Consider the following 15,273-nt stretch of genomic DNA (forward strand, 5'->3'; position numbering starts at 1 on the left):
CCTTTTTAAAACAGTGGGCGTTGTGTAGAACTTCCAGTGTGGGGAGAGGGCAGCCAGTGATCTTTTGGGCGGTGTTAATGATCCCTTGGAGTGCTTTCCTCTGAGCCCCTGTGCAGCTAGTGTACCAAATACATATGCAGTAAGTTAGAACACTCTCAATGGTGGCTCTGTAGAAGGACACCAGCAGTCTCTGTGTGATGTTATTCCTCCTGAGAATTCTCAGGAAGTACAGTCTCTGTTGGGCCTTTTTCAGCAGCTCGGAGGTGTTCACACTCCAGGAAAGGTTCTCCTCTATATTGACTCCCAGGAAGCGGAAGCTTGCCACCCTTTCTACACAGTCCCCATTTATGAATAGTGGTTGGATCTCTGCCTTTTTCCTTCTGAAGTCTATTATGAGTTCTTTGGTTTTTGAAGTGTTGAGGAGGAGGTTATTGGCCTTACACCATGACGTCAGCTGCTCCACCTCGTCTCTGTACGTAGACTCGTCTCCCTTGGAAATGAGCCCCACCACTGTGGTGTCATCTGCAAATTTCACAAAGATGTTGCTGTGGTGGCGAGGAGTGCAGTCGTGTGTGTAGAGAGAGTAGAGCAGTGGACTGAGCACACAGCCCTGGGGTGAGCCAGTGCTGAGACTCAGGGCTGAGGATGTGTGATGGCCAACTCTGACTCTCTGTCTACGGCCCGAGAGGAAGCTATTGATCCACATGCAGGTGCTGTATGGAAGCCCCAGGTCTTGTAGCTTGGCCACCAGTTTGTGTGGAAGGATGGTGTTAAAAGCTGAGCAGTAATCCACGAAGAGCATCCGCACATAGCTACCATGCTCTTCCAGGTGAGTTAATGCAGCATGGAGTGCTGTGGCTACAGCGTCTTCCGTGGATCGGTTTGCTCTGTAGGCAAACTGGTGTGGATCCAGGCTGCGGGGCAGGGCTGCTGTGATGTGTCTGCGGACCAGCTTCTCAAAGCATTTCATTACCACTGGGGTGAGTGCCACCGGTCTGTAGTCATTCAGGCCGGTGATGTGGGGCTTCTTAGGCAAGGGGACTATGGTGGAGGACTTCAGGCAGAGTGGGACAGTCGCCTGTGCGAGGGATTTGTTGAAAATCCTGGTGAAGATCCCAGCCAGCTGTCCTGCACAATCCCTCAATATTCGACCTGGCACACCATCAGGACCCGCCGCCTTCCTCGGGTTAACAGCCTGCAGCATGCGCCTCACCTCGTGCTCTTCCAGGGTGAGGGTGGTGCTGCTATGGGTGGCGTGTTGCTGCTGTGGCTCCAATACCTCCGGTACCCTGGTCTCAAAGCGGGCAAAGAAGATATTCAGCTCCTCTGCCAGCTCCAGGTCACCGTCCGCAGCTCCGAGATTGATCTTATAGTTGGTTAGGTGCTGGATGCCTTGCCACACCTGCCGGCTGGTATTACTCTTCAAATGGTCCTCGATCCTCCTCCTATAGTCCCCCTTTGCCTCTCTGATGCCTCTCTTCAGGTTGGATCGGGCTGTGGTGTAGTAATCCCTGTTGCCAGACCTGAACGCAATGTTCCTCTCCTTCAGCAGCTGCCTGACCTCCCGGGTCATCCAGGGCTTTTGGTTGGGATAAGCCCGGATCCGTTTGACTGCTGTAACAGTGTCTATGCAGTGTTTTATATAGCAGAGGACACCGTCTGTGAACATTTCCAAGTCCTGATGTTCAAAGATATCCCAGTTAGTCCTGTCAAAACAGTCCTGCAGCTGCTGAGAGGCACCCTCTGGCCATATGGTAATATGGTAATATGTTATAAAATTTTTATAACAAAACTCAGAACTAGGAATTGCAAAATAACACTACAATAGAAAACCATGAAATGATACAAAACAAAAACATAAATCACTTCTAAAAACCCAGAAGAACTAATAACTCACAGAAAAACTCAAAATCCTAGAACTTGGATCCAGGATTTTCCCAATGTGGAATAAAAAAGTAGAAATCAAATAAAGCAGTGGGTAAATAACTGGATTGTTTTCACAGACCATCATCACTTAATGGCCAAGATGAAATAATGCATTTCTTAACACATTTAAAAAAAAAGAAAAAAAGAAGTTGTTTTAAGATGATATCATGGAGACATCTGACAAATTTACGAAGCAGTATCTGTATACCACTAGTCAGGGTAATATTAAAGAGTGGCCCATGATAAGAATTGACTGATGGGTCTTCGCTTTTATTCTCTGACGTCCATTTATCTACAAAAAGAAAGTATTGAAAACTCTTAGTGTCTTTAGACCTTAAATACAATCTGGCAAAGCTGGAAACAAAGAATTTTGCAGAGTCATGCACCTTGTTTATATTTAACTGAAAAATCCCACATCCCACACAAATGTACTGAGAAACTTTCCTTTGTGCTTCAGCTGTAGGACTTTAGCTTAAATATTTAAACTAAAATTTAATATTTAACTACTTTCCTACGAACCTTGCTAAAACCTGTTACTCAGTTATTCATTTGAAATTCGGCTGTCCCCACCTTCTGGGCCAGCCTTAGAGAACCAATCAGAAGCTACTGCAACCACAAACACAAACTCACAGTTAAATTAGAGACAGGAGACCCCAATTTTAAGTGCACCTCCTCTTCCTCTCCCATCTTTTAACTCGCAATCTTCTCATGGCTTTAAATGGTTTCCTTTAAACTTTTACTTTGACCAACACAAAAGCCTGGCAAGTATAGCTTAACGATCGGCAGTTGTGACATAGTGATGCAGCACAACTAAATTTTAACCCCTCCTATATCTGAGATGCATCTTGAAAAACATAGACCCCAACAAGTTAAAAGTGAAACCTTTGAAACCTTTTTTTTTCATCCAGTTACTCTCCTGGAGTTAATTAATTTTTCTACTGAAAACTTATTAACTCATTCTTCAACACAGAATTGGCAGAGAATTTAAAGGCAGTGACAATTAGAGCACCAAGCGCAGTGCCATCATTGTCCGCACCCTGAACCTTTAGAAATGATGAAAAGAAAATCTATGCAGAGAGACACACAGCCAGAGGTGGAGGAGCGAGGACACTGGGGAAATAAGGTGGAATTTCTCCTTGCTGTGGCGGGAAATGTTGTCGGCCTGGGGAACGTGTGGAGGTTTCCCTACCTCTGTTACAAAAATGGAGGGGGTAAGCAAATGAGGAACTCACTACATTAAAGGTGTATTAATCTTGTAGGATTATATTGATTGTGCAAAGCATGAGCAAAATAAATTACAAAACAGTACTAGTTCAAGGTCTATTATTACTAGTTCACAGTCACTGAAATGAGACTGAAAGTGTGACTTCAAACTCCATTGGTACTCTAGGAAATGTTAATTTTATCACTTGAGGTAGCTCACATGACAACTGTAGGTGAAGTCAAGCAGGGCTCTCTATCTTTTTGAAGCATTTTGGATTTGGCAGCAGGTTGATTCCATCAAATCTGATGCCAGCATCCAAAGTGAAGACTCTGCTCCACTGAATCCAATAGCATCCAGTCCTCAGGCAGCTTGATTGTTTGCAATAGAATCATTATAATTAAAAAAGAAGAAAACAATATTATTAGTTTATAAAAATCTGCCTCTTGTAGTTTTTTTGTGAATTCAACTTTCACAAACAAAGTTCTAGTAAAAAGTAGTTGTAGCAGCAGTAGTAGTAAAAGTACTAGTCAAACAATTCATTAGTAAAAATTTCCTTTAATAACTTCCCAATATGTCATCTTAATTTTGGTAGTATGTTTAAACAACTGATATATGTTTTGTTTTTAAAAGCATATACCAGGTCCTTGTTTAATATCATTGATTTACGTAAAGCCTTTGATACAATAGATCATTCTTTACTTTTACGGAAGTGTGAAAGGTATGGTTTAAGAGGTGTTGTACAATTTTGGTTAAATAGTTACTTGAATAATAGGTTCCAATATGTGAGTATTAATAACATGAAATCTAAACTTAGAAAAGTAACTTGTGGAGTTCCGCAAGGATCTGTTTTGGGACCTAAGTTATTTTTACTTTATATAAATGATATTTGTACAGCCAGTGATACTTTAAAATATGTGATGTTTGCTGATGATACAAACTTATTTTGCTCTGGAAAAGACATAAAGAAATTACTGAAAACAGTGGAAACAGAACTCATGAAGTTAAATAGATGGTTTGTATTTAATAAACTATCATTGAATGAAAGTAAAACAAAATTTATGTTATTTGGAGGTAGTAAAAGTAATATTAAAGTAAAATTGAATTTAAATAATGTTGAAATTGAAAGAGTATATGAGACAAAAATTTTTAGGAGTAATTATTGATGATAAACTTTGTTGGAAGCCCCACATAGAACATGTGAAACGAAAATTATCCAAGTCTATTTCTATTCTTTATAAAACAAGAGATTTTTTGAATAAGAACTGCCTTTATTTATTGTATACTTCCCTTTGTTTGCCTTATATGACCTACTGTGCAGAAATTTGGGGGAACACATACAAAACATATTTGGATTCAATATTTAAATTGCAAAAAAGAGCTATTAGAATAATAAATAAAGTTGGATATAGGGAGTCCACCAACCAGTTTTTTGTAGGATCATCTATGTTAAAATTCATGGGCATTATATATTCTAAAACTTTAGAAATGATATATCGTGTGATGAAAAAGAATGTTCCAATTTGTATTTTAAGTATGTTTCAACTAAGAGATGGAAAATATGATTTGAGGGGGTCTTATAAGTTTGAAATGCCTAAAGTGAGAACCAATGTTAAGTATAGATGTGTGTCAGTTTTGGGAGTGAAATTATGGAATGGACTTAATGATGAACTGAAGATGTGTTTTTCTTTGTCATTCTTCAGGAAGATTTTAAAAATTAGTATTATACAAGGTTATAGAAATTTGGTTTGTTAAAAATTTTTTGTGTTGATTTAATTTCTTGATTTATCATTGATTTCTTTTCAAACTGTTATACAACTTATTTATCAATGCTATTTATTTTCTTGGTTAAGGATTTGATTATTTCTATGGGGGTAAGGGATAGGATAAGTATAAGCCATAAGGCTTCAGCCTATTCCTTTTTCGGTTTCTGTTTGAGTACTTTTATGTAAAATTATAATCTGTTGTTGTTGTTGTTGACTGAAATAAAATTTCAATTCATAATTGAGTAAGCTTGTTACTCAGAAGCTGCACAACAGGTGTGTTTACTGTGTATGTTTTTAATTCAGGTGCATTCCTGGTGCCATATCTGGTATTTGTGGTAACCTGTGGTGTACCCGTGTTCCTGCTGGAGACAACTATAGGGCAATTCACCCAGGAGGGTGGCATTACCTGCTGGAGGAAGCTGTGCCCATTAGCAGAAGGTAAGCTGTTCATGTTATCCTTCTCTTCAATGGCCATTTATTCACAGTCTTGCACAACTGTGTCTCAAAATGTAGTGAACAAGTTAATAAGTATTTAAAGTTAAGCCAATTCTGTACTTATCACAATCTTCAAGTTATAAGTTCAAGCCTTAACTGAGAACTGGTAACATTGTGTTTTGCAAGTCATTCTCAGTGATTTGCTACTAGGCAGTTCTAAAGGAACAAGATGTAATTTCTATGCATTTAAATTTAATATGTTAAGACTAATATTATGTGTGTGGTTCACTTTTCTACATTATCTCAAATATTTTCCATGATGTTCAAATTAGAAATACTAAATTTTATTAAATATTGGAATGTGTTTGTCCCGTTTACTGCAGACTGCTACCCAGCTAATGTATAAAACAGTGTTTGTGGCACTCTTTATTTATGTTTTTAAAGGAATAGCACTGGACTATCCCACAACTGAATTCTACACATAAAAGCTACTGTAGCTGCAAGTTTTTGGACCCATTATATTTTAAGTTAGCAATTAGCAACAGAATGCAAGCAGCCTGAAATAAAAGTTGACTTTAAAGTTGCACATTATTACGATGTATTATTATTATTAGGATTTTGGCCTGAAAAGTCTTAACATTTTGCTGAAAGCATTGAAAATACAGGCAAGTAACAATTACAGCTCACCCAACTTTTCACTAGGCTTCCTTTTCACATGTAACCTGCTACAGTATCTTGACATATTATTGTAGCAAAAATCTGAATACGCACACATGTATTTCAATACCCGCACACAAATCAAATATGCTCATTCAAAATGAAACACACACACACACACACACACACACATCCAATATATCCTGGGAAAAATAGGATCTCTCAATGCACAACAACCTTGAAGCAGATGGGCTTCAGCTGTAATCAAGTGCCACTCAGATAAGGACCAGGAAACTGAAATTCACAGAATCTCACCAAAACTAGAGAAGAGAGCAAACTTTTTTTCTGATGGTAGGTTTGGCATAGAAGCATGAGTCCACACTGCCTTGGATCAGTGGTTCAGGCTGGTGGTGGTCGTGCTGATGTAATAATGTGGTGGATATTTTCTTGGTACACCATGTGCCCTTAAGTACCAGCTGCACATCGTTTAAATGCCAAAGCCTATAGTATTGCTGCTGACCTTGTCCATCACTTTATGACCAGAGTGTAGCCATCTTCTGATGGCTACTTTGAGCAGGATAATGTCATATTATCCTGTTATATCACAAAATCATCTTAAACTGGTTTCTTGAATATAACAATGAGTTCATTCAAATGGCCACCACAGTCACAGACCTCAAGCCAAAACTGCTGAGTAACCCTAAAACAACAAGAAGTCTGAGTAATTGATAAATGGAGATTTTTGTAATTATTATCTGTAAATGCCTTTCAGGGATAGGCTTTGGTGGACAACTAATCCTTTTCTATAGCTGTATGACCTACATCATTATTCTTTCCTGGGCTTTGCTCTACCTCGTGTTCTCCTTCAGCTCTCAGCTCCCCTGGGCCTCCTGCAACAACGACTGGAACACAGGTAAAATGCAAAGATTATTTCCATTTTCCAATAAAAAATTGTCAAAGTATGTTTAGGTATTTAAACTTTTGTTCTGATACTTTTCACACTCTCTTCTCAGAGGGCTGTGTAGACTTTTCAACAAAAAATAACACCGTCCACTGGACCAACCAGACAAACTCGACCTCTGCAGCCACCGAATTTTGGGAGTATGTCTATGTAGATGGACTGAAAAAGCCTACATACCAAGTTATTTAAAGCCCAATAAAACATTTTGTACCTTTTCCAGCTATATATATCTATATCCTTCTACCTATCGATCTGTCTGTCTATCAATCTATATATTGTTTTTTTTACCTTCTGCATTTAATTGACTTCTAGACGACGAGTGCTGATGATCTCTGGGGGCATTGAGGAAATAGGCAGCATCCAGTGGGAGGTGCTGTTGTGCCTCATTGCTATGTGGATCGTCTGCTACTTTTGTATCTGGAAAGGAGTCAGATCTACAGGAAAGGTAGTTTTGCTGGTAAATACAGTGGGGGAATAATTATTTGATCCCCTGCAGAAATTATAAGTTTGTCCAAATACATGACTCTCTAATGACTCTCTAATTTAAATGGTAGATTAATTTCAATGGAATGAGGCAGAATGTGACATAAAAGTTATGGAATTAATTGATTTTTATGTCATTGAATGAGATAAGTATTTAACTTCAAGTGTTAGCTACCTCCACAGATTTCCCATATTTTGTGGACAAAAAAATAGAAAATTGTTGACAACGATCTGTGGATGCAGATTGTGTGTGGCAATGAACGGACCCCTGCGCAGATGGCAGAAGGAAAAATGAACTTAAGAGCTGATAGGTTTGTAACTTAAACCTATTTGCTGGAACGTTCAAGATAATTTAATTACACAGCAAAGCAAGACACGAGTAGGCAAAGTTCTTTATGTTTCTAGTGCACGGGAGAGAACTGGACAAACGCCGTTCCTTCGCTCGACCCCAGTTGCTCTCGTCCGCCCCCCCCCGTAACACTGCTCTTTTATTGAGGTTACATGAATATACATAGGTTCATTAACATATGATGTCTACATACAAACAAAGAGTACCTTGCCTGTGCGTTGTGTGTGCGTGTGTGGGGTCAGAGTGTGACCCCATAAATGACTTCCCTAAACCTGCTGGTCTAAACAGAAGGCACTTAGCCTAAAACAGATATAGATACGTTTATCCTACCATAAAACAATAAGACAAGGTACGACCTCTCCCATGCTCCCAGAATGTGGGTGTGAATGCCAGAGCACTCTGGAATGAAAACAACGTCTCTGCAGACTACTAAGGATCAAACCTCTATTGTCTACAACTAATTATAAAACTCTAAGCATATGTAAGTAGATATTTCTAAGCATAAATGATAATCAAAAATACAAATCCAACAATAACAAAAGGCTAGCATTTTATTTAGGCGCAAAAACACAAAGGTACAAAAATAAGAAAAACCAAAAGCCAATAACTAATCAAAAATGTGAGAAACTAAATGCAGAGCAACATACAGGACAAATAGACGTAAAACATTTTGTTTTTGTTTGTTTTTGTTGAAACAAGAGGAAAATTGGGCTGTGGAGAACAGACATGAATGCACACGAGAGACAGGAGAAATATGGAATGAAAAACAAGGAGGGGAACATGTAAAAAGAAAAGGGAAACAAGACGCAGAGACGCACACACACAACCAAATGCAACAAGGGAGCGAGGGACACAGGACAAAGGGGGGAACAAAGGAAACCTAATGAACAAGGAAATTAAGTGAGATCACAAGAAAACTCTGAAGCAATAATAAGAATAAATTCAGGACTGCCTGTTGAAACTTAAGTCATAATGATAACACAAAACACTCAAAAAACAAAACAAAACCCCACAATAAACTCAGAAGCTGGCCCTAAGACCCAGAACTGTGACAGGAGCATCTGTAACTGATTAATTCATTGATTGATTGCAATCTGTGTGCCACATAGGCCACAACAGCAAATCTATGAGAACCAGAGTTCTGGCTAGGCTGTAAGGGCTCAAATACTTATTTCATTCAATGACATGGAAATCAGTTTATAACTTTTATTTAATGTGTTCTTTTTGGGGATATCTTGTCCCCCCCCATTAAAATTAAATTACCACAAACATTAGAGACTGTTCACTCCTTTATAAGCAATCAAACTTACAAAATCAGCTGGAGATCAAATAATTATTTTTCCTCACTGTAGCTCTATATACAGTATGTATACATAGTACATATTGAGTAAACACTTAAATGCTCTGAAATGTTACTTTTTCCCACAGGTGGTATATGTCACAGCTACCTTCCCCTACGTGATGTTGTTAATACTTTTGATTCGTGGCCTCTCTCTTCCTGGAGCATTCGAAGGAATCATGTTTTATCTTCTGCCTGAACCCTCACGACTGATAGACCCTCAGGTACGAGCTCAAATCTCTAACAGTGTCTGACACAGGTGGACAAGTGTAATACTGTTGCTTTGTTGGAACAGGTGTGGATGGAGGCTGTGAGTCAGATCTTCTTCTCCTACAGTATCGGTGTGGGCTCCCTAACTGTGCTGGGAAGCTACAACAAATACAACAACAACTGCTATAAGTACATGATGATCAGTAGTTATTTACCTTAATTTTAAATAGATATTTAAATATTAACAACCTCATATTTTGTCACATGCAGTGACTGCACTTTGCACTTTGTTTTTGTGATTTGCAGAGACTCTCTGATGCTGTGTTTGCTGAACAGTGGTACCAGTGTTGTAGCTGGTTTTGCTGTGTTCTCGGTGCTGGGATTCATGGCTCATGAGCAAGGTGTTCCCATTGCAGAAGTGGCAGAGTCAGGTATATATCACAAACATGCGATCATATTCTCCTGGACCCATAAATGTGACATAACAGTGATCCATAAATGGACTCAATCTTACATAACAATATTATGGGCGCATGTCTCAACTGGTCACAGACTTGGTAACAGAACAAGAAAGACTTTAAAATTTTCAGTGCTCTGTTTTAATTGTTAAGCTTGATTTGGGGGAATATTATTTTTTGGAATGATTTCTGTCAGGGCTCATTGTGCAGGCAGGTGGAGATGTGGATCCAAATGAAGGACTCTGAGATGGAAATGTAACTGAAGACCACACACAGCTTTATTGCTGGCACCAAACAAAAACAGAAATCAAACCATAAAACTGGAACACACAGGCAGGATCTGGGGGTACGAAGCGACACTGAGCACAGGAAAACACAGGGCTAATATACACAGGGTGGTAATCAGGGAATGGGCAACAGGAGGGAGACACAGCTGGGAGAAATTGGACTAACGAGACAGGGGAGCAGTAGAACTGAACACACTCACATGAGACACAGACCTTCACAATAAAACAGGAAACAAGAAACCACTAAACAAAGAGGCAGACAGAGAGGCAGACAGAATATAACACATGGAACTCAAACAATACATGAAACAACAAATCCTTAAACACGGATAAACAGAAACATGAAACTCTAATAATCATCACCACCACCATCACCACCACAATCACTACAAGAGAATAAGAAAACAATCCATAATCCAAAAACACACCAAAAAATAACAACTCAAAATACTGGGTCAAAGTGACCCAGAACCGTGACAGATTTCGATATTTTTGTTTACAAAAGCTTAATTTCTCAGTAGTGAGTTTATACCTAATCTATGGGAACTTGTTTCCAGCACTGGAAGAAAAACAACGAAGTACTTTTGCCACTGAAAATTCAAAATTTACGATATCTAAGAAAACTTAATAAGAAAATTGGCAACATTTTCACACAATGTTGGCATCCAAACATTGTGTGAAAGTTTCCTTGTTATCTTGATTATAGGAAGAGGAGGAATGTGGAACAGAAGGATTGGTTTTTCTGTGGTATTCACATTTCTATAGGAAAACCGAATGCTTTGCTAAATGTTTGTGTCAGGAAGTTGACATTTTGTGATGCTTAACTTGAAATTAAGACTTAGGTCTCACTGGCAAAAAATAATTTTTACAGCTGTGGAAACTAACTACCATACTAATCAGGTCTCAGCATCCTTTGAGTTCCAATAGTCAGACTATATTATGTGGGCTAAATCAGTCAGTGCCATTGTGCCATCACAGTCAAACACGTGAGTAATGGTGAAAACCTGATGTCATTTGATTTTTCCCTCTTAATATGAACAGGCACAGGTGATTGTTCAATTTTCTGCATTTCTGCTGTCATATTTATGCCATTACACACCACAAAACTGTACAAACTAAAACACAAACATTTACCACTGGCTGGCATGTTTGATATGTTCTGGCATCATGCTGTTGTGTTTCAGGTCCAGGCCTGGCGTTCATTGCATACCCTCAGGCTGTAGCCATGATGCCCCTGCCTCAACTGTGGTCCATCTGTTTCTTTGTTATGCTCATTCTCTTGGGTCTGGATACACAAGTAAGACACACAACTTTGGAACATTGCATTTATGCTTTGAAATTTACTCAGTGTGTTTTGTCCATTTTCTGCACAGTTTGTTGCCATGGAAGTAGTGATGACGTCCTTCATCGATATGTTTCCCAAAGTGTTGCGCAGAGCTGGCCGAAGGGAGATTTTTCTCCTTCTCTTCTGCTTAATATGCTTCTTCTCTCAGCTTGTCATGGTTACTGAGGTCTGTATGTAATGTATCACTGGCAGAAAATGTTTTGGAAATGTGTGTAGGGGTCTAAAAGAAAAAAATAAACATTACATATCCTAATTGTAATCCAGGGGTCCGTTCTTCGTACCTCGCTAAGTAAGTTAGCTGGATTTGATTGTTGACGATTTCGCGTGATCTTGGATCGTTCGGTTCTCGGAAGCTCATCCGGGACTTGCTGTCATAGCAACAGATCCGTAAGCGTAAACCTGCTCGGAAGCAGGTTTACTTTATGTAAACAAGATTAGATCGCGGCCACGCAGGTATGTCCGCTTCATGTATACGAAAGCAACAGCGATATTTTACCACTGTTTTTCCATAAATAAATATTATCAATGTAACTAAAGATAATGCAGTACTTGATCCTTTTATTGATTCCATACAGATACATACAGGTCATTTCCTAAAAAAAGGGAAATGTACTATTAATCATTCTATTTCATGTATTTGATTATTTCAGATGTAATTCATATTTTAGAGTAGTAATTGTAAATTACTTCGTGTAATCAAGATGAGAGACCACGGCTATAAAAGCGAAGGTGGATTTGGGAAGCCTGTCGCAGCAGGTGCAAGATTGATAAGGAGAGTTTTCAGAATTCAGCGTATATTGCGGGACAGACAGGATCCTTTAGCTCAGCGCGACAGTGTGCTCATAGAGAGATATCGATTTTCCCGTGAGGGTATTATTCACTTAACCAACTTGTTGACGAGGGGGTGCAGGACCACCACCTGTCTTTTTTTGCTCTGCCCTTTTCTTGGTTGCCTTTATAAACAAACAAACAGATTATTTCAGGGTCTCTTTTCAAGAGACTAAAAGCAATATAAGTGATAAATATTACCATTCTGTAGAATATTCTTATTTCACTTTTACTTGTTCACATGTTCTCGTGGGTCCTGTTGTGGCTCTGATGTGAAAGAGGATATAATATAATATAATATAATATAATATAATATAATATAATATAATATAATATAATATAATATAATATAATATAATATAATATAATATAATAAATTTACCCTACCGCCTACTGGTATTGGCCAGAGGGGCCGATGGCGTGATATGGCAGCCTGGCTTCTGTCAGTCTGCCCCAGGGCAGCTGTGGCTACACCTGTAGCTGCTTCCACCAGTGTGTGAATGTGAGAGTGACTGAATAGTGGCATTGTAAAGCGCTTTGGGTGCCTTGAAAAGCGCTATATAAATCCAATCCATTATTATTATTATTATTAAATTACTTACGAGTTTAATTTGTCAGCAACTTCCTGCCAGCCCTCTCTCCTTGCTTTTGCAGCCTTTGCAGTGTTCCCTTGCGTTTTAATTAAACTCTGAAACTCCTGAAATCCCTCAATCAAGAGTTCTTGCTCTGCTGCCGAAAAATACTGAGCGCGCTCCTTCGACATTTCGCCGACCAATCAAAGGGTTGCCGATCAATGTTTCTACTATCGATGCGTAGCCCCTGTTAAGCCACCCAGTGATCTCACATTACTTCATCCAGCTATACTAATCGTCAACAACAGGTGTGTTCGAAGAACCGGAATAGCGAGCTCAAAGTTAGCGAGATGATTTGATCTTGGATGTGTCATTTGATCTAGGATGTAGTAAGCGAGGTACGAAGAACGGGCCCCTGATTTTAGTGAGGAAAATAAATGCATGCAAAATCAATATCTGTGTCATTGTCTCTAGGGAGGGATGTTTGTGTTTCAGTTGTTCGACTACTATGCTTGTAATGGAGCTTGCATCCTCTTTCTATGTGTGTTTGAAACTCTGGCACTGGGTTGGATATTTGGTAGGTGTGCTCTTCTTTTTACATCTCACACTAATGATGTCGTAATGATGACATGATCAGGAAAGTTTTCTCATATATAGGGGCAAATCTTGCAGACACTTGTGAGGACATTATAATGGAGTCTTTACATGGGTGATTATGACTCCTTTGGCTGTCATTTAACCTTTATGTGAAAAAAATACATCCATGGCATTCCATTGACACCAAGTGTGATCTTTATACGTTGTTTATCTTGTTTCTTCTTCTATTAAGGGGTAGATAAGTTATATGACATAATAAAGGACATGACAGGAACACGAGCCAACTACTTCTTTAAACTCTGCTGGCTCTACCTCACACCACTGGTCTCACTGGTGAGTTGGGCTTTAAGTATTAGGATACCAACACTCAATTCTCCACCAACTAAACCATCTCCTTTTGATTTCTCAGGGCTCTTTTATATGTTCTTTAATTGAGTACCAGCCTCTGACCTTTAATCGGTGGTACATCTATCCATCCTGGGCATATGTGCTGGGGTGGATACTGGCCCTCTCCTCCATCCTGCTTGTTCCAGGATGGGCCCTGTATAAGCTGGGCACTGAGACTGGGACTCTAAGTCAGGTGGGATGACTGTGTTATTATTTTAAATATATAGTTAAACAAAAATGTAAGACTTTCATGTTTACTGGGTGATTTTTAACGTAATAGAAATCATGGTAATAATAGCCTTTTTAGAATTATTATAAAACTTTTAAATTAAGTTTTTCTCCATTTTTCTCCATTTTGTAGCGTTTCCATCATCTGTGCCAGCCTAATCTTGAAAATTTAGAGAACCAAAAGAGGGAAACTCAGCTAGAGACCATCAGAGAACTTCTGCAGTAGTTCACACTCAACTGATACAAAAGGTCATCTGATCCCTTTGTAACACCTACGATTTGGAGTTGAACGTGATGTCACTTTCTCTGTTTTCCATTAAAAAAAAAATTCTCTTTTTTTCCACTTCTGTACCCATTTGAGCTGCATCATAGTCATTTTTTTCTTTTTTTTGTTTATACAATATATCAATGTATCTAAATCCACACACATTTTCTTTAATGGAAAGATATGGTTGCTGTGTTTGTGTAGTGCACTCCCAAAAATGATGTTTTACACCACATGTTACAAAAAGAAAAAATGCTTTTGTGTTGATATGACTGACCTCAAAAAAATGTCCTTAAACGTTAAAGGCAGGGGCGATTCTAGGATCAGAGCTTTGGGGGTGCTGAGCAGCCAGAGAGCTGCCCATCCAGGCATCCAGGCCTTTACTCGTCATAATGAGACGTCTTCCCCGTCTCTGTCAGTCCCTGCATCCTTAAATGTCTCCAGTTGTCACGAGTTCTCTCTGACTGTCTCCTTGGTGCATTTAAACCCCTGTTCCTCCCTGTCCTCATCGTCTGTTGTCTTCATCTCCATTATCACTCATCATAATTTTACCATCTCTGTGCAAGTCTGCAAATTTCTTTATTAAATCATAAGATTCTTAAATTCATCAAGTCTCTCTGTGCCTGGGTCCTCATCACAAAACATTACATCACTGTTTTGTACATTTTAACACAATTTAATCCCCACATTTGTGAAAGAAAAGCAAAACACTTTTTTGAAAAGTCTGTAACAAAACCATCAAATCTGATAAAGGTTATTTAAATGCTGCTAAAGAAGAATGTATTGGAATAAAATAAAAATAAAAAACATATCCCAACCTTAATTACTGTGGGAGAAGTGAATGATGCTCACAGTGAGTAAGAAGTAAACTGAGTGCATATTTTGGACAGAGATTCACTTTTAATGTGTATGTATAATATAAAAAATACACTCCAAAAATAGAAGAGTCCTTGAAATGTACAAAATATTATTAAAAAAT

The 15,273-nt window shown here is 38.7% G+C and overlaps 1 protein-coding gene across 1 annotated transcript; it reads left to right on the forward strand.

Annotated features, from left to right (window-relative positions):
* The first annotated feature begins 2,702 nt into the window (after positions 1-2,702).
* On the forward strand, positions 2,703-14,601 carry LOC308400875 (sodium- and chloride-dependent GABA transporter 2-like). Its single transcript, XM_080888902.1, has 14 exons — positions 2,703-3,137; positions 5,197-5,331; positions 6,758-6,898; positions 6,999-7,086; positions 7,259-7,391; positions 9,207-9,341; positions 9,413-9,516; positions 9,634-9,758; positions 11,257-11,369; positions 11,446-11,583; positions 13,292-13,400; positions 13,653-13,747; positions 13,824-13,994; positions 14,163-14,601. The coding sequence occupies exons 1-14, from the start codon at positions 2,978-2,980 to the stop codon at positions 14,253-14,255; spliced, it is 1,740 nt and encodes a 579-aa protein (XP_080745028.1). The 5' UTR covers positions 2,703-2,977; the 3' UTR covers positions 14,256-14,601.
* The last annotated feature ends 672 nt before the right edge of the window (positions 14,602-15,273 follow it).

Source organism: Rhamphochromis sp. 'chilingali', assembly GCF_963969265.1.
Source record: "Rhamphochromis sp. 'chilingali' genome assembly, chromosome: 8".
NCBI lineage: Eukaryota > Metazoa > Chordata > Actinopteri > Cichliformes > Cichlidae > Rhamphochromis > Rhamphochromis sp. 'chilingali'.

Coding starts and splice junctions, on each gene's coding strand:
- LOC308400875 (XM_080888902.1), top strand. CDS start 2,978: ATGATGAAAAGAAAATCTATGCAGAGAGACACACAGCCAGAGGTGGAG. Junction 13,748..13,823: donor TCACACCACTGGTCTCACTG/GTGAGTTGGGCT, acceptor TTGATTTCTCAG/GGCTCTTTTATATGTTCTTT. Junction 13,995..14,162: donor AGACTGGGACTCTAAGTCAG/GTGGGATGACTG, acceptor TCCATTTTGTAG/CGTTTCCATCATCTGTGCCA.